The sequence below is a fragment of the Xenopus tropicalis genome, chromosome 8 (assembly GCF_000004195.4).
Source record: "Xenopus tropicalis strain Nigerian chromosome 8, UCB_Xtro_10.0, whole genome shotgun sequence".
Taxonomy (NCBI): Eukaryota; Metazoa; Chordata; class Amphibia; order Anura; family Pipidae; genus Xenopus; species Xenopus tropicalis.
Genome location: NC_030684.2, coordinates 30,595,408 through 30,613,575, shown reverse-complemented (window position 1 = coordinate 30,613,575; position 18,168 = coordinate 30,595,408). Strand labels below are relative to the sequence as shown.

Here is an 18,168-nt window from a genome sequence, read left to right as displayed (position 1 = left end):
GTATCACATAAGGATTTCAGCGCAGAACTGCTAAGTATGCAGTCCCACAGCAAAATCTGCTACATGTGCCTGCACTTGGGCTGAAGTAATGGCTACAGGTGCATGAAGAAACTTTGACTACTTACCCAGGCTGTGCACAAGAGTCTGCAGCTCTCATAACATTGCTCTGTAGGAGGCCTGCCAATCAGCAGCAAAAATTAAACACAGACACAACTTTATCGCAGTCTGTCACTAATTTGATTTTTTCATGACTAAAATGACATTCCTCTATAGTGAGTTAAAAATGAGACATGGAAGGCCCACCTCACCCAAGAGTTTCTTAGGGGAAGAACTGTTTGGCCCACTAGGTGGGTCTCCCGTAGGAGCAAGATAGTGGGGGTGCTACTTAAGTAGACTGTGTTTGATTTTACAATTGAGTGCCCGTATGTTCCAGCACTATAAGAAGTCATATGTAAAGTACAGTAGATATGTAGGCATAAAGGAAGTGTTTAGATTTCCCGCACTAAGTGAGAGTTAATGTACCATATACACAGAAGTAGGACAAAAAAAGAAATAAACAAGATAAACAGCCCTTAACAAGCCATCCCATCGTACCCACCCCTCAAACTTGAGTGGGCTTTTGACCCATAACTGTAATGTTGTTAAACGGTGTGGTAGTTCCACTTAGAAAAACATTGAGCTCATCAGCGTAAAACAAGATTATACTGTGGAATGCTAAGTCAAAATCGGCCTTCAAAACTCCAGCACTGTGCATGTGTCCCCAGTAAGTGTATATGGCCTGCCAGTAACTTCTAACCCTCTTATGCGTGGGTAGCCATTGCCCATTCGATGGCTATTAGGGTGTGAAACTGTTTAGGTAGAGGATCTGACAAGGGGTATGTCTGATAACAGAGGATAAAAGTAGGGGTTCCCTCGCACAAAGAAAGTTGGGTTTGTCTATTGTCTAAAGATTGGTGACTTGCACATCTTCTGTTAGTGTCGTTGAGAATGTCTGGTTCCACTTGGGCACATTGGAGGTGATAGTCCCACATGCCTCTTTACACCTTTAGGCGAGGGCTGGTGATGGTGGTTGCCTGTTCCTCTGGGGTCTAGGTTGAAGGGGACCTAGTCTGTCAAGCCAGTTGCATGCTTCGGGTGCTAAGGTGAAAAAGTAGGTTTGTCCTCTATGTTGTATTCACAGCCTCACCGGGTAAAGCATGTTATAAGGGAGCTGGGCCTCATTCATCAATAGGGAAATGTGGAGTACATGTTATGTGGGCACTGAGGTAACGGCTTTTGCTAGAAAATAACAGAAATGTTAAATAACATCTATTGGAGGGGTGATTGAAGATGCTCCAAAAATCTTACTATCATTTAAGACCAAGTAGGTTAGCAGTGTTTTAGCTTTGGCTGATTTCACAGTTCATTGTTACCACTGGACATATTTATTAACACTGGAGACCAACATCATGTTGCACATAGCACCTACAAGTTAGAAAACAATAGCAAATATTTTATTAGTTGCTATGGGCAACACCACTGGTGATGTTTGTCTTCAAAGTTAATAAATACACCCCAAGTCCACTGCAACTAGTAGATGGATCCATAATGACACCCAACCTCTTTATTCTCCTAGTCTTTTTTATTTACATGCCAGCATCTACAGTGGTGTGAAAAACTATTTGCCCCCTTCCTGATTTCTTATTCTTTTGCATGTTTGTCACACAAAATGTTTCTGATCATCAAACACATTTAACTATTAGTCAAAGATAACACAAGTAAACACAAAATGCAGTTTTTAAATGAGGGTTTTTATTATTTAGGGAGAAAAAAAATCCAAACCTACATGGCCCTGTGTGAAAAAGTAATTGCCCCCTGAACCTAATAACTGGTTGGGCCACCCTTAGCAGCAATAACTGCAATCAAGCGTTTGCGATAACTTGCAACGAGTCTTTCACAGCGCTCTGGAGGAATTTTGGCCCACTCATCTTTGCAGAATTGTTGTAATTCAGCTTTATTTGAGGGTTTTCTAGCATGAACCGCCTTTTTAAGGCCATGCCACAACATCTCAATAGGATTCAGGTCAGGACTTTGACTAGGCCACTCCAAAGTCTTCATTTTGTTTTTCTTCAGCCATTCAGAGGTGGATTTGCTGGTGTGTTTTGGGTCATTGTCCTGCTGCAGCACCCAAGATCGCTTCAGCTTGAGTTGACGAACAGATGGCCGGACATTCTCCTTCAGGATTTTTTGGTAGACAGTAGAATTCATGGTTCCATCTATCACAGCAAGCCTTCCAGGTCCTGAAGCAGCAAAACAACCCCAGACCATCACACTACCACCACCATATTTTACTGTTGGTATGATGTTCTTTTTCTGAAATGCTGTGTTACTTTTACGCCAGATGTAACGGGACACAAACCTTCCAAAAAGTTCAACTTTTGTCTCGTCGGTCCACAAGGTATTTTCTCAAAAGTCTTGGCAATCATTGAGGTGTTTTTTTAGCAAAATTGAGACGAGCCTAATGTTCTTTTTGCTTAAAAGTGGTTTGCGCCTTGGAAATCTGCCATGCAGGCCGTTTTTGCCCAGTCTCTTTCTTATGGTGGAGTCGTGAACACTGACCTTAATTGAGGCAAGTGAGGCCTGCAGTTCTTTAGATGTTGTCCTGGGGTCTTTTGTGGCCTCTCGGATGAGTTGTCTCTGCGCTCTTGGGGTAATTTTGGTCGGCCGGCCACTCCTGGGAAGGTTCACCACTGTTCCATGTTTTTGCCATTTGTGGATAATGGCTCTCACTGTGGTTCGCTGGAGTCCCAAAGCTTTAGAAATGGCTTTATAACCTTTACCAGACTGATAGATCTCAATTACTTTTGTTCTCATTTGTTCCTGAATTTCTTTGGATCTTGGCATGATGTCTAGCTTTTGAGGTGCTTTTGGTCTACTTCTCTGTGTCAGGTAGCTCCTATTTAAGTGATTTCTTGATTGAAACAGGTGTGGCAGTAATCAGGCCTGGGGGTGACTACAGAAATTGATATTGAAATTGAAAATTGAAATAGATAAACCACAGTTAAGTTATTTTTTAACAAGGGGGGCAATCACTTTTTCACACAGGGCCATGTAGATTTGGAGTTTTTTTTCTCCCTTAATAACGTAAACCTTCATTTAAAAACTGCATTTTGTGTTCAATTATGTTATCTTTGACTAATAGTTAACGGTTTTTGATGAGCAGAAACATTTAAGTGTGACAAACATGCAAAAGAATAAGAAATCAGGAAGGGGGCAAATAGTTTTTCACACCACTGTATTCTTCCATCTATTTCTCTTCTTTGTTCCCATTTAAAAACAGGGAATGACCATGAAGCAGGCCAAATGGTCAGGAGCAGGAGGGCCCACTGATACCCGGGCCCACCGGGAGATTTCCTGGTATCCTGGTTAAATCCCTTAAAACATTGCCAACTATTGTTGACAATTACATATAGAACATAATCACTGAATACCATTTGGATACATAGATCAAAACAAATAACTACTCTTTTTGAAACAAATATAATAATTTGCCCATAGCACTTATCTGTCTATGTCATTCATGTTATATCTGTAAAAGGAGGCCTTTTTGGATTCTTTACAGATATAAATTATGTGTGACAGATGCATGGACACATAAGTGCCAGGGTATTTGTTTTGATCTATGTATCCAAATTGTATTCAGTGATTATGTTCTATATTTAATTGTGAACATTAGATGGTGCTGTTTTGGGAGTTTTAAAAGTAAGTCCAGTGATTGTATCAGCTCGGAAAAGCCAGGGAATGGCTTGAAACGTCACTGTGTCTTTCATCTGAGCCATGAAATAATGAAGGTTTTTTAAGGATAGGGATGGTAATAAGCCTAATTAAAGAAAATAAAATAGATAGAGTTTAAAGGCACAGTGATTGGGAGAAAGTTGGATAGCTTGTGGGAGGGAATTCCAGAGAGGGGGGACAGCTTGTAGATAAATTCAGAAATGTTGCATGAAGCAGAATTATAAACTGCTCTGAATTTAATTAGTGTATCCTGGAAGTTATCAGAACCTTTTTTAAAGACTAGCAGTGGCTCTTTCTGTGGTAGATTTTCTGTATAGTGAGGTAATGTACAGTGGAGCTGAACTGCACTTTCCAATTGGCTGGGCAAATCACAGCGCTCTCTCTCTCTCTCTCTCTCTCTATATATATATATATCTATATATATATATATATATATCTATCATATATATATATATATATATATATATATATATATATATATATATAAGAACAGAGTGCCGCACACACAGGGACTTTAAAAAAGAGCAAAGATCTTTATTAATCCAACGTTTCTTTTTTCAAGTCCCTGTGTGTGCGGCACTCTGTTCTTCATTTACATAAACTTCTGGCCAGCACCTGGGGTAGTTGATTGTTTGTAGGGAGTGCTCTTTTTTGTTTCTTTTATATATGTGTGTATATATATAACTGCGCAGACTCTGCCCACGGGAATTAAGGATGTTTCTGAGGGAGGAAGTCAGACACTGGAACATCATGTTTACAAAAAAAGAGACAAGAAACCCTGTGTTTCTTTTGATAGGGGACACAGTGCAGCGTTTCTGTAAGTGCTTATGGCTGTATTTACATAGACCTTTCTAATAAAGCTTCCTTCTAGTTTAAAGAGCAATTTCAGATTTTTTTAACAAAACTGATAACACATAAAACAAGACCCCAAAACCCCCAGAAATGTATTCAAACTTTAAATAACCTGCCAAATTTAGTCAGATGGAAGTGGTATTTAGGGGGTGTGGTCGCAAAAATGGGCATGGTCAAAAAATGTACTGTATTTTTCTGACTTTTTGTCAGATTGTTTTGTACTACTGCACTGTTATATCTTTTATTATATTCAATATAAAATGTAATACGTTTTGTCCTTGATGCTTTTAGAGAACCTTAGCCCTGTGTGTAACTACGTGCCTAAGGCTAATGCCACACAATTTGTATGGCGTATACTGTATTTTCGGCAAGCCAAAAACCACTTGCTGAAAATATGCGCCATACACTTTACCTGTGCCTGCACTCAAATGAATTAAATACGCTCGGGTGCAGGCACACATTCTCTCGCGTTTTTATGCAGATATTGGCTACATGTGCCTGCACCTGAGCGTATTTCATTCATTCCGGTGCAGGCACAGGTAGGAGCAAATGGGGCGTATGGCGCGTTTTCCAGCTTGCCAAAAATATACAAATATAAAAGTGGTCAGCCACCCCCAGGGAAGCATTTACATGCACCAGTTATTAAGCAGTCTGTAGCCAACCCTACAGCAAACTGTTTTCTCTGTATAAAATCTTGGTAGTCATAAGATTTTGTTTTGTATAAATGTCTGAAAGCCAAATTATATTAATTCCTTTGGTAACCTCTGGTGTGCATGTTGTTCTGATGTAGCTAAAGTGCTGTTTTTGTTTTTACAGGAATACATTCTGGACCTTTACACCCACTTCTTAGAGATCAGTCTGGAAGCCCACATGTATGCATCCCAGTGGTTCCTTACCCTCTTCACTGCAAAGTTTCCGCTATATATGGTCTTCCACATCATTGACTTGCTGCTCTGTGAGGTATGTATTAAAGGAGACATGTTGGAGAAATGAAAAAACCCTAATCTTTTAGGCAGTTATGAATACTATATGGTTCTCTAAAAATGAATACTGTCAAATAAGGGTTGGACGTGTCCTAAAGGTCTCTGCCAGCACAGAAAGAGGGGAAAAGCCAATCACTGCAGTTGCATAAGCAAAGACAGGCTGCAGTTCCCTATCAGGTCAGCCTAGCTGATTGGTTCCTATCCAACAGTGCAGTGTGCAACATGCTAAACAGCAGCAATCGAGTCATGAAGGCCAAACATACATGCCAATTGAGCTTACAGGTGATGCTAGGAGTAGTTGTAGTTTAACAATTACTTTAGGGCACCCAGTGGCACATTACCATTAAACATTCCCATAAAACTACAATTTTTATTTCTATAACTTACAAATAAATGCTGTAAGAACAATAACTTACATTAACATTTTAGACACTCCTTTTATGTATGCAAGTTAATAATAACAGAATAGTCTGTTGGTGATAGGAGAATCTAGAGTATCCCTTTGGGCTGCTGTTAATGCAGGAATGCTGCTGAGATGTTGCTGTATTTCTGTCTCATTATAAGTGGCTCGAGTGGTGCATAATATTTTAAAGTATGTTGCAAAGGCTTCTGCTATTTCCTGTGGTGTAGAGCAGTGGGTGCCATCTGAGGTTACTATTAATGCAGTTTCAGTTGAAGGGTTGTGCAGTTTGGCTAGATAGGCTAGTGTCCTGCTACTCCTGTCCCCAGTTGCTAATATATGTTGATATGTAATTAGCTGTGCCTTATGTGAAAGGAGAGTTTGTTCCCTAGCTATAGAAAATGGTGGGAGTCTACTAGTTTACTGTAGTTTGTTGGATTAGGATTGGCTGCATATGCTGACTCAGCCTCTTCCCGGTCTTTTTTCACCTTTATTACCTGAGCTTTGGATTCCATTCTGGCTTTCTTAATTGCATCCCATGCAGCCTGAGAGGAGGCTGTCCCTTCATTTGTCTCCCAATATTCGGTTGCAGCTGCACTTTCTAACACTGTAGTATTCTTAAGACAAATTGGACTGAGTCTCCAGAGGCTAGCTTGAGGGGTGCTTACTATGTTTAGAGTAAGGGAAAGGGGAGAATGGTCGGACAGAGCCCAGGCTACATGCTGTATCCTTGTTACCCTAGGTAGGAGTTCAGGTGTTACTAAGCTAAATTGAATCTTGTGATTGAGTAGTAGGTGGTGGAGTGGCAGAAAAAAACTTTGACTAGGGTTTTCCATCTCCACACATCTGTGAGCCCTAGTGCTTTTGTCCACAGCGTTAGTTTGTTACCGGTAGGAAAGGGAGGGTTTGGTTTATCCATCTGTGGGTTCATTAAGGCATTAAAGTCACCCGTGTAGCAGGTGGGGAGATCAGCTAGCTTTTTCTAATAATATCAAGTATGGTTGTGGCAAATGGAGGTGGGCTATATGGATTAACTATAATTAGGGGGGAGTTGGCTACAGTGCAGTGTACAATGACAAACCTACAATAGTAGTCCGTTTTCAAGTGTAAATTGGTTAAATGGGATTGACCTCTTCACTAGGATTGAGACCCCCTGGCATATGTAGAGTAGGTAGGTACAGCCCACCCATCATCTCTTTAGAACTAAGATGTTTTGCCCAGTCAGGTGGGTTTCCTGTAACAGGAGAATTGATGAAGGGATGCCTCTTGAGGTAATTAAACATTTGTGCTCTCTTAAATTTGTTGTTTAGTCCCCGGATGTCCCAGGAGGGAAGTGAAATGTCAGCCACTGGTCAGAGTTAATTTGAGGGGTTACTATTTCATTTTTTTTTATATTTTATTACTTATATTTCTTTTTAGACACACTCCTATTCATATTCCAGTTTCTCATTCAAACCACTGCCTGGTTGCTAGAGTAATTTGGACCTTAGTAACCCACATAGCTGCTTAAATTCCTAATTGGAAAGCACCTGAATACAAAGCTAAATAATTAAAAAAAATGGTTAAGAATAGTACTCTCTACAACATACTAAAAGTTAATTTAATCAACCAAAACAGCAGGCGGATCCCACGGGTGCTGTGGCTTCTGTCGGCCTACAATAACGTTTGCAATTCTTTTATACAAGCCAGCTCGTGGCATCTATAAGTGTCTGCTGTTTTGAGGTATGGACCTCCTCTTGCTGTGGGTCTGGGTCACCTGGACCCCATGTATACTTTGGTGAGATACACTTGCCATACTTATCAGACTTTACACTAAAATGTTTAAAATGGATTCTGTAGCCTAACAAAAAAGGTTTCACAAATGTCTATCTCCATAGAGTGCAAATGTCTGTGCACAAAAGTCCATTTCAAGGCCCATTATGTCCTCCTTGTAGGTGGTTATTGGACTGTTAAGAGCAATGTGTATTTCAGCACTGCTCTATGAAACATCCCACATCATCTTATAACAAGTATGCTTTTTCATTTGCTAGACAAGTTACCATTATAGTGTTATCTAATCCTCATCTAGTTCATAATCTGTAAATTTTGTAATTGGTAAATTTCTGGACTTAGTTTTGAATGGTGTAACAATACATTGCACATGAGCTGGGAAGGCTTCTAAAAATCTTTACTTTCTACCAAATGCTGGAAATTCCACTTACCCGTATATACTCGAGTATAAGCAAATCCGAATATAAGCCACGACAATACACACAAAGAGATTTCATGCGAGTTGAGCTCCAGGCGATCTGCGACCCATGGTACCACTCAACAGTTACCCCTCCCACATGTTTACTCAAGTCGCTCAGAAAAGGGTCTGTGTGCGATTTGAAACAGCAGGCGACTTTTGACGCTGGCGATTTCCATTGGTTTAGCATTGGCGTCTTGTCGTTCGTCTTGTCGCCAAATTGCTCTTTTAAAAATCGCCGGCAACAAATCTCCTCGTGTGCCAGAGCCCTAAGAGTACTACCCCCTTAACTCAATCAGCAACCAAGCTAAAACGCAAAGAGTTAAAATCATTCAAAACTATATATAGATTATATAGAATATAAAGTGCAATGTCTAGTGCAAAATGGGACAGGTGAGGATGGTAGATGAAGAAGAATTTGGGAGCAGGACAGGACACTGGAGGGTCTGGTTGCGGGTGGCCTATTTTGCACACAAAAGACCCATGGCACCCGACTCGAGTATAAGCCGAGGGTGACTTTTTCAGCACATTTTGGGTGCTGAAAAACTAGGCTTATACTTAGACTATATACAGTAACTTCTTGTATTTCAGGTTGCTGCTCTGATCTAATTTACTTCCCTCTGCTGGGATATTGTATTAAATACATGTACTAAAATGTCACTCTAAACTGAAGAAAACCTGATAAAAATTATTAATTTAAACAGACCCTTTCTACACCCTTCTAGACTGTAAACAACAACTTACAATATTTATATTATTAGGATGCATGACTAAATATGTACAGCAGCCTGGATAGAGTTTTCAATAGAACATAGGATGGAGTGCTTCCACCAGTACAAGGATTCCCATAAGGGTCAGGTACCTCCTAGTGAAGGGGCCCCAAACTGCCAGGAGCCCAGAAAATCAGCCTTTGAAAAACAAAAATACTATAGGCACAACTGTTGTGAAGCAGTGGAAGGTAATTTATTAGCTCGCAAAAGTGGCAACCACCTGGAATTGGCCCGAAACTTTGCCACTTTTGTGAGCATATAAGGGTAAAGACACACGGGGCTACTAGTAGCAGATACTTGTTGTGGTTGCTAAAATAGACAATGCTGATCATTTACTGATAATTGTCTCTACGTGTGTTTTAGCAGGGTCAATTCTCAATATTGTCTGTGGCAGGGTAATTTCTGGTAGCCATAAAAAAAAGTAGCTCTTACTAGTAGCTCCACGTGTCTTCATCCTAAAGCACCTTCCACTGCTTCACAGCTACAGTTGTGCCTATAGTATTTTTGTTCTTCAATGGATAGATTTTTCAGTTGGTGGTGACATTGCAACAGATTCTTATCCCTTTAGTAAAGCTTTTATTCAATTTACAGTGGTCATTTTACAGACCTAAGAAGTCTTTCTGGCTACACAAGCATTAATTATCTGTCATTGTGTAATTGCTGCTGTAAATGTAACAATGATAAATAATCTATGCTGTTTTATGCAGATATTTTAGTGATAATTATTTAGAATGTCATTTAGTTCATAATAGAAGAAATTGTAGAAGTACAGTTCTAATAATTTGTTTTGGTTCGCTTATCGTCCTTATTATCTAATCATTAATCCTTATTTACTTTTTGTTCACAGGGAATAAGCGTCATATTCAACGTTGCACTTGGATTGTTAAAAGTAAGTATGTAGTTTGGCCTCAAGCAGACAAACCAGAGAACATTTTAACGGGGCAGTGTACCTCCTTTTTTAACGTTAGTGTAACAGAAAGGGCTTGTGCTAAACATACATTTTGTTTGATTATAATTGTTCAACTGATACCCCAGGACAGGGCTCCTGTTTGCAGAAAACTGCACTGGCCCGGGGTATTTCTCAAGAAGCTCCTTTTAGATGCAAAAAGATGGGCTTTTTACTTTAATAAGTATGTGCTGGCCTGTTCAAGAAAATATACCTTGCAGAAAAGATAAAGATTGTGCCAAAAGGGCTTCTACATAAATGCACTGGGCCAGTGTAGTTTTCTGTCCTGGGGTATCAGTTGAACAATTATAATCTCTACGAGTGTGCCAAATATTTTGGCACCCCCTCCCAGTGATTTAACCTTTTGTTCTCCTTGATGAAATTACTTTTTTTTTATTTTTTGCACTAAACATAACAAATTGAAAGGAAACCACATTACTAATTCTTGGTTCTCACAAACTTAAAACAAATTATCACCAACTGAGAACCTCTAGTATAAAGCTGGCCATACTCGCACCGATAATATTGTACGAATTCCTGTTTCGTACAATATTCGGTGCGTGTATGGCAAGTCGGCGAGTCGACCGATATCGCAGGAGGCTGCTGATATTGGTTGACTCGCCGATCGGCCAGGTTAAAAGATTTTGATCGGGCGCCATAGAAGGCGCCTGAGCAAAATCTGCCTTCAGGGCTGAATCGGCAGAAGGAGGTAGAAATCCTATTGTTTCTCCCTCCTTATCTGCAGTTTCAGCCCTGAAGGTTAGTGGCGGATTTGACGATCTTTCGTGCGACCGATGGTGTGTGGCCACCTTAAGTATAGTAAGGGGAACTTCATTTTAAAGTGTAGCAAAGGCTGCTAATGGGGGTAGGGTAGGGTAGGATGTTGGAATGGGACGTACTGACAGTTTTCATTTTTGTCACGTTAGATTTTGTAAGATATAATAAAAGTATGTTTAGCACAAGCGCTAATCTCCTCCTCTAAGGAAAGGAACAGAATAGGAAGACAGGTAAACTCCAAAACCATAAAGAAAGCAATTAACAAAGTGTTTAGGATTCTTCCATCTACCTAATACTAAAAATGAATGTGATGGTGAATTTAGGCTAATGGCTTATTGATTAAACTTGCATCGCTGCTGTCCTGTGTGCAAGAAAGATTCTTTAAGTTCAGGGCTACCCTTGCCATGAGAGGTGGTTACATTTGGAAGCACACTATCAGCAGGTTTTTTTACTTGGTGGAAGCAAATTGCTCAATAGAAATTTAAAAGCAATTGACCTAAAATGAATCTGATATTGAAATTTAGATATACAGTCATATGAAAAAATAAGCACATACCCATAACAAGTTTTTACTTTTGAGGTCTTCATTTCAACAATATTGCTGGATAAATGCAAGATATTATAACACATATGGTGCTTTATTAACATTTTGTAGTCAATTTAAATGCAAATGGAAAGCACATGGAAAAAATGCACTTTTACAGTTTTGTATATTTCTTTCTACTAGGGAAAGAAATGTGGCAACTAAACTGGAATTCTCTGTGACATATTTGCCTTCCTTATACTGTCAGCTATCTACCATGTCGACCTATTAGTAAAACATTGCATTTCTCAGTATTTTCTGTTTTTTACACAAATTATGTACTCCTTTGCAGTTATTTTAATTTTTGAAATAAAATTTCATTTCAGACTTCTAAAGATGACCTACTCCTGACGGACTTTGAAGGAGCTTTGAAATTTTTCCGTGTTCAACTTCCTAAGCGATACCGCTCTGAGGACAATGCCAAAAGGTTAATGGAACTAGCCTGCAGCTTAAAGGTACAAGGGGACTTCTTAGGCACATCCAAATGTCTGTTAGTCATTTTTACCCTATGTTATTATATAGTTTTATCAAGTACTAGGTGTTTTCATGGCCTAAAATTAATTGGATACCTGTAAAAGTTTCTTGTGTAATTGTTCAGGCAGACCTGAGGTTAGTACAGTTGTAGCCCTTTGGTGCTATCAGTTTAGATAGAAATAAGGCAGTTAAAAATAAGTTTAAGTCAATATAATAGGCTCTGTATGTATTTTTGATCCGGTGCTCAGTGCAGAGAGCAGCAGCCCTCGGGGCTCAAGTGTTTTTAAGTGAGCAGAGGCGGCTTTTGCACTGGCTTACAATACTTAATAAAAATATTCCTTTTTAAATATTCCTTTAACCTAATATATGTAAGAGTTGGTTTACAGGCAGGGGTACATGGGGAGATTAGTCGGCCAGCGACAAATCTTCTTTGTTGTGGGCGACAAATCTCCCTGCAATGCCATCCCACCGGCTAGAATGTAAATCGCCGGTGGGATGGCATACGTGTCTCTGCAATGTCCCACAGGCGCCCAAAGTTGCCTTGAGAGGAAACATTGCAGCGGCACGTATGCCATCCCACCGGCGATTTACATTCTAGCCGGTGGGATGGCATTGCGGGGAGATTAGTCGCATAACGTAGTTGCTGTGGAAGGAAAAAATCTTTCATATTTAACCCTCTGTATAAGTAATACCTATAAAGATTGTTTGATCCATAGTAAATGCAGACTCTATATATAGAAGGTTTTCTTTGCCCAGAATAAATTATTTTTTTAACCCAAAATGGATATTGCTCCAGACCCTGGATGAACAGTATGAGCATATTTATGAAACCATAATCTTCTTTAATATGCTTTGTGCATGCAGTTGGCAAGTTATTAGAATACATTTGATGACGTGGTTCTCTCATTTATGAATGAGCCCCAGTTTTCCTATGAATGATAATGACTTGTTAGTAATTGGAAACTGCAGTTCAGGAGTAGTCACAGATGTTTGATATATGCTGTGCATATTGCTCAATAGCACAGGTCTTTACATAAAATACACAGGTTTATCTCTGGGCTGTGTCACGTGTCAGTGATGCCTTCAGCTCCTTTCAGGCTTTCAGTTCTACTCTCTTTAAAAGTGGTTAATAATGCAGTAGATTTTGTTTAGAGACAATGATATCCTGTCTGATCATTCAGTATGCCTGAGAAAGCTGCATCCAGCCTGTTTCTCTTTGCTGATTCACGTTCGTAAGTATCTGCTGATTACAAGGGCCTGTATCTCCTTAAATTATTTTATTTCCCAGATAAAATGGTGTATTCTGAAAGCAGAAACTCATCTTCTGGATAGTTAGATTTGTGTTTTGTTGTTGGCATTTAAACTAGAGCTGTTATAATTCATAAGAGTCAGCACTTTCCCAGTTATGTTACTCGCTGCATTGTCTTTGGCTGGAACTTACAGTATTATCTTATAATTACAAGCAGACAAGTATTTTCGAATGGGGGGCAAATTGAGTCATAAAGTCTGAATGCCCAGGGAGTTATTTGGTACTTTGTTTAAACCAACCAGCAAGTTTGAGTAATTTGCTGTGTTTTTTTTGTTTTGTTTGTTTTTAATAGCAATGATGTAAATACTTCTATACCTGCTATAGGGACAGGCAGCTGGTTTTTGCTTCTTAAGGTGGCTATACACAGTGCAATCTGCAAACGAGCATATCGTCTCCCGCTATGCCCACCTGCAATGAGCCATACACCTTTAGATCCGCTCGCTTGGTGATGTCGCCAAGCAATTGGATCTTCTCCCGATATCCCTCACCTACGGGTGGGCGATTTCGGGCAAATCTAAGCTAATTTGTGTAATTTATCGAATTAGAACTACGGGTACAGGCAAAGTCGGTCCGGGGACCGCATCAACGAGCCCATGCAGTCCCTGATCCGACTAAATTTTTTAACCTGCCCGATCAAGATCTGGCCAGATATCGGTCAGGCAGGCCTGTTGTTAGTGCCCCTACACGGGCCGATTAGCTGCTGATTCTGTCTAAGGGACCTATATCGGCAGTTAGAATCAGCCCGTGTATGGCCACCTTTAGTCTTTCCCTGTACACATTGTAATTTACTTTAAATTGTTTAAATTATGTAGGCTTATGTGAAAATGTGCTGCCTGTTAAAGGTTCTTTCCATTTCTCCTCCTACTGCTTTTTTGTTTTGTTGATTCCCAGTTTTTTGTTTTTTACCCCTTTGTTCCAATCCGTCCCTCTTTCATCTATACTTAATTATATGGCTTGTGACATTCATCACTGTAAGGCTCAATTGTAGACCTATGTCTGCAACAGCATATCAGGAAGAATTGTTCCTCATACACTAGTTGTAACCTAGCATCTATTGCAGTGATCCCCAACCAGTGGTTTGTGAGTAAACATGTTGCTTACCAACCCCTTGGATGTTGCTCCCAGCGGCCTCAAAGTAGGTGCTTATTTTTTGAATTTCTGGCTGGGAGGCAAGTTTTGGTTGCATAAAACCCAGCGTAAAGCCAAACATAGCCTTCTGTAGGCTGCCAGTCCCCATAGGGGCTACCAAATAGCCAATAATTGCTCTTATTTGCACCCCCAGGAACTTTTTCCATGCTTGTGTTGCTCCCCAACACTTTTTCCATTTGAATGTGGCTCACTGGTATAAAAGGTTGTGGATCCCTGATCTATTGTAATTAGACTGTGGATAGCAGTAGAATTTCAAACCATGGATTTGTAGTTGTGGAATTCGAAAATAAGTTTATACATACGTTACCAGGAGTAGAAAATTCATTTTACCTGTACATAGATACTTATTTGGATATGTACCTTTTTGCCTTTTTTTTTTTTTTACCTTTCTTTCAGATATGTGGGCAGGTTGGACTTTAGTAAATAGTAGTTCATTCAGATTATGTTACTTTACAGATTAGCCAGAAAAAACTCAAGAAATACGAGCGGGAGTACCACATGATGAGAGAGCAGCAGGCTCAGCAGGAAGACCCTGTGGAAAGATTTGAGGTTGGTTAAATTAAGAAATATACCTGAGATGCATACTTTATATTTCTTAATCAAGGCTGTTGTAGCTCTTATAATAATAATAATAAAGGATTCTAAAAAGACAGGCAACGTTTTTTAATTATACAAATCATATTGTTTAAGAATGTGTTAAGTTTGTGCAATTTATTCAGATAATGATATTGGTTTTAATACTCACACCCTGGAGAGGGGAATACACATTTTTATGGTATTTCTGTTTTTGCAATGATCGGTTAGATTCAGTTTTGGGTGAATCCAGCACATGATCTAGTAACCACAGAAGCAGGCTGGGAGATTGCATCCTTTGCAATATGCCTTATTATTAACAGTTTTATTATTAACATCCTATTAATTAAACACAAGTTAGTTGCATCCGTGGATGGAAGCGATAAATGGAACCCGGGAATTATTACCATGTCTAGAATGTCGTTATATTCAGAGTTTGCAAGCAACCATATGCACATTGCCCACAATTCTATAACACAGGCTAGATGGGTGGAATGCCACTCCCCACAAGGACTGTAGCCACGCTCTGAAGAAACCAAACTTGGCAGAAGGGCAAGATAAAGAGGGTTATGGAAGAATAATTGCAAGAGAGTAACCAGTAACTTTGCTGTAGAATTTGCTGCAACAAGAAAATAATTATACATTGATTTGTTAGTAAATAAATTCTTTATGAATTACTTAACAACATAATTCAGAATCTACTAAGGTAGATTCTGTTTTTATCTAGTGTGGTTAATATTTACTGACCCGAACTATACTGTGTACTAAACAGCAATGTAGGTTTACAGCAACTGAAGTTGGTAGCCGGTTACATTTAGTTAAATATTTAACAATAGAGCGTGTTTCAGAGAGGGTACTATATTTGCATTACTAAAGCTTTTTGCTCCTTTTTCATTATAGTAGAGAATTCTGGAAATGTATTGGTAACAGTCTTTAAGCGTTTCAGTTAGAGGCAGAAAGATAACAGAAAATACTCCTGTCTACACAAAAAGCCGCAGGTTTTGCATAAATAAGAAATGAAACTTTGATCAGGCCATTCTCCGCACACTGCGAACATAATAGGTTAACGGGATACTCACAGAGTGGATTGTAGCAAATGGTAACACAGGTATAGTTTGCAAAATCGTTAAATAAGGCACATAGTTATTATTGCTTTTTGCATTCAGAACCTCTTTTAACCAGCATTTTTTACTTTAAAATAACTTGTTACATAGGGTTGAAAAAAGACCAGAGTCCATCAAGTTCAACCCATCCAAGTAAACCCAGCACACCTAACCCACACCTACCAATCTATACACTCACATACATAAACTATATATACAACCACTAGTACTAACTGTAGATATTAGTATCACAATAGCCTTGGATATTCTGATTGTTCAAGAACTCATCATCTTGTATCATTTTCTTTAGCGGGAAAACCGTCGGTTGCAGGAGGCAAACATGAGACTGGAACAAGAGAATGATGATCTTGCCCATGAGCTGGTCACTAGTAAGATTGCACTACGGAAGGATCTGGATAATGTAAGACTCTTTCTTATACTCAGTATATTTTACTGTTTTTGTGTGTATGTTAAAGGAGACATATACTATAAAAATGATAAATGTACCAGTGAATTATACTCCTCTAGATATAGAAGGATTGTGCTGAAAAAAGATGTGTTTCGGACTGTTTTGTTGAGAAATTCCACCAAAACCTCACTAGTCCCGCCCACCTGTGCCACTTCCTGCTGGCTGAATCCACTGTATGCGCAGGGGAGCCGGCGGCTCTCAGTACACTGCACTGTAGGATAGGAACCAATCAGCAGCTAGGCTGACCTGATAGGGAACTGAAGCCTGTCTTTGCTTGTGTGAGTGCAGGGCTGTGATTGGCTCTCCCCCTCCTACTGTGCTTCTGGCAGGGACCATTAGGACACACCCACCCTTCATTTCAAACACGGACAGAGAACTGATAGGATCTATAGGGAGCTCCAATAAAGTGGCCATTTATACAGATTGGATTCATTTTTAGCCCAAAGTGAAACCAGCACCGTATATTATTCATAATTGCCTACAGGATTAGGGTTTTTCACATTTATCCTTTAAATCATGTATCATTTTAGGATTTTTGTTTATCTTATTTTTAGTACATTGCTGCCAGGGGTCTAATCCATTTATTTTTTCTTTGCTACTGAATAGTCTAAATTCTTCACATTTTCTCTTGTATAAATATATATTTTTCAATAACCACTAAACCTATTTTTGTCTCTGATGTAGATGCTTGTTAATCTTTAATCACTAGTTGGTACTGGTTTAGGGCAATTAGTCGGCCCACAATAGATCTCCTCTACTGCAGGTGACTAATCTACGGCATACAGTATGCAATAACGAGAATCACTGGTGGAGAAAAATCTGCGATTGTGATACGAATCACAGGATCCAGATATGATCATGGGTTAAACGGGATGTTAACTTTTGAGTTCACTCTTGATTTTTAGTATGATGTAGACCAGGGGTGGCCAAGACATCAATCCCAGTCCACCAGTCGATCCCCTGTGGATTGCTGGTGGACCACGTCGAGGCCAGGGGATGCGGAAGTGCGGCATTAATGCATACGTACGCTGCGTCTTGGGGGAGGAGTCATTGGTCGATCGCCGATGGGAAAAAGTCTGCCCACCCCTGATGTAGACTGTAATATTCTGAGACAATTTGCAATTGGTCTTCATTTTTTATTATTTGTGTTTTTTTATTTTTTATTTTAAAGGTTGCTTTTTAATTGTTTTTTAACATTAGGATAGATAAAGTGTAGGGAGAAAAGGGGAGGAGAGAAAGGAAGAAAAGAAGGCTGGAGCGTAAAATGTCATTAATATGGATGTAGCTGGTGAGTCTAACCAGGGAGACCAGATATTTTCAAATTTCGAGCATCCTCTAGCCAGATAGGTAAGTTTATATAGTTCCAGCTGCCAGTTAATTAGGACAATCCATTTGCGAAGTGATGGAAGCGATGGGCCCATCCAGTGTAAAGCTATGTGGGTTTTGGGTTTTTTTTTGCATAAAAGAAGAGCAGTCTCATTAGGTGTCTTGTGTTATCTCTGGGCACCAGGGAGGCAAGGAGGCCCAGCAAGCATTTGTGGTAAGGCCAGATCTATTCCCATAAAATCCATGCTATGATGCCAACATTTCTGGACTTAAGGGAATCCCATATTAAATGCATAAACGTAGCCATAGGCTTTACACCTCGGCCAGTTAGAATTGTTTTCCTCATGATATACAATTTTTGTGGAGTAAGGTCAGTCTGATGCGTGATTTTAAATTGTATAAGCTTGTCTCTTGTACTTACTAGGGGTTGATAAAGACTGTCTATAATTTCTT

General features: G+C 39.5%; 1 protein-coding gene across 4 annotated transcripts in view; it reads left to right on the top strand.

The window, feature by feature from the left end:
• Window positions 1-18,168, top strand: part of rabgap1 (RAB GTPase activating protein 1) — a 106,645-nt gene that overhangs the window by 76,528 nt on the left and 11,949 nt on the right. For all 4 annotated transcript variants that reach the window (XM_031892026.1, XM_031892029.1, XM_031892027.1 and 1 more), the window contains 5 exons: window positions 5,443-5,586; window positions 9,854-9,895; window positions 11,639-11,767; window positions 14,701-14,793; window positions 16,231-16,341. In XM_031892026.1, the coding sequence (XP_031747886.1) occupies window positions 5,443-5,586; window positions 9,854-9,895; window positions 11,639-11,767; window positions 14,701-14,793; window positions 16,231-16,341 (519 nt within the window). The remainder of the gene's footprint in view (window positions 1-5,442; window positions 5,587-9,853; window positions 9,896-11,638; window positions 11,768-14,700; window positions 14,794-16,230; window positions 16,342-18,168) is intronic.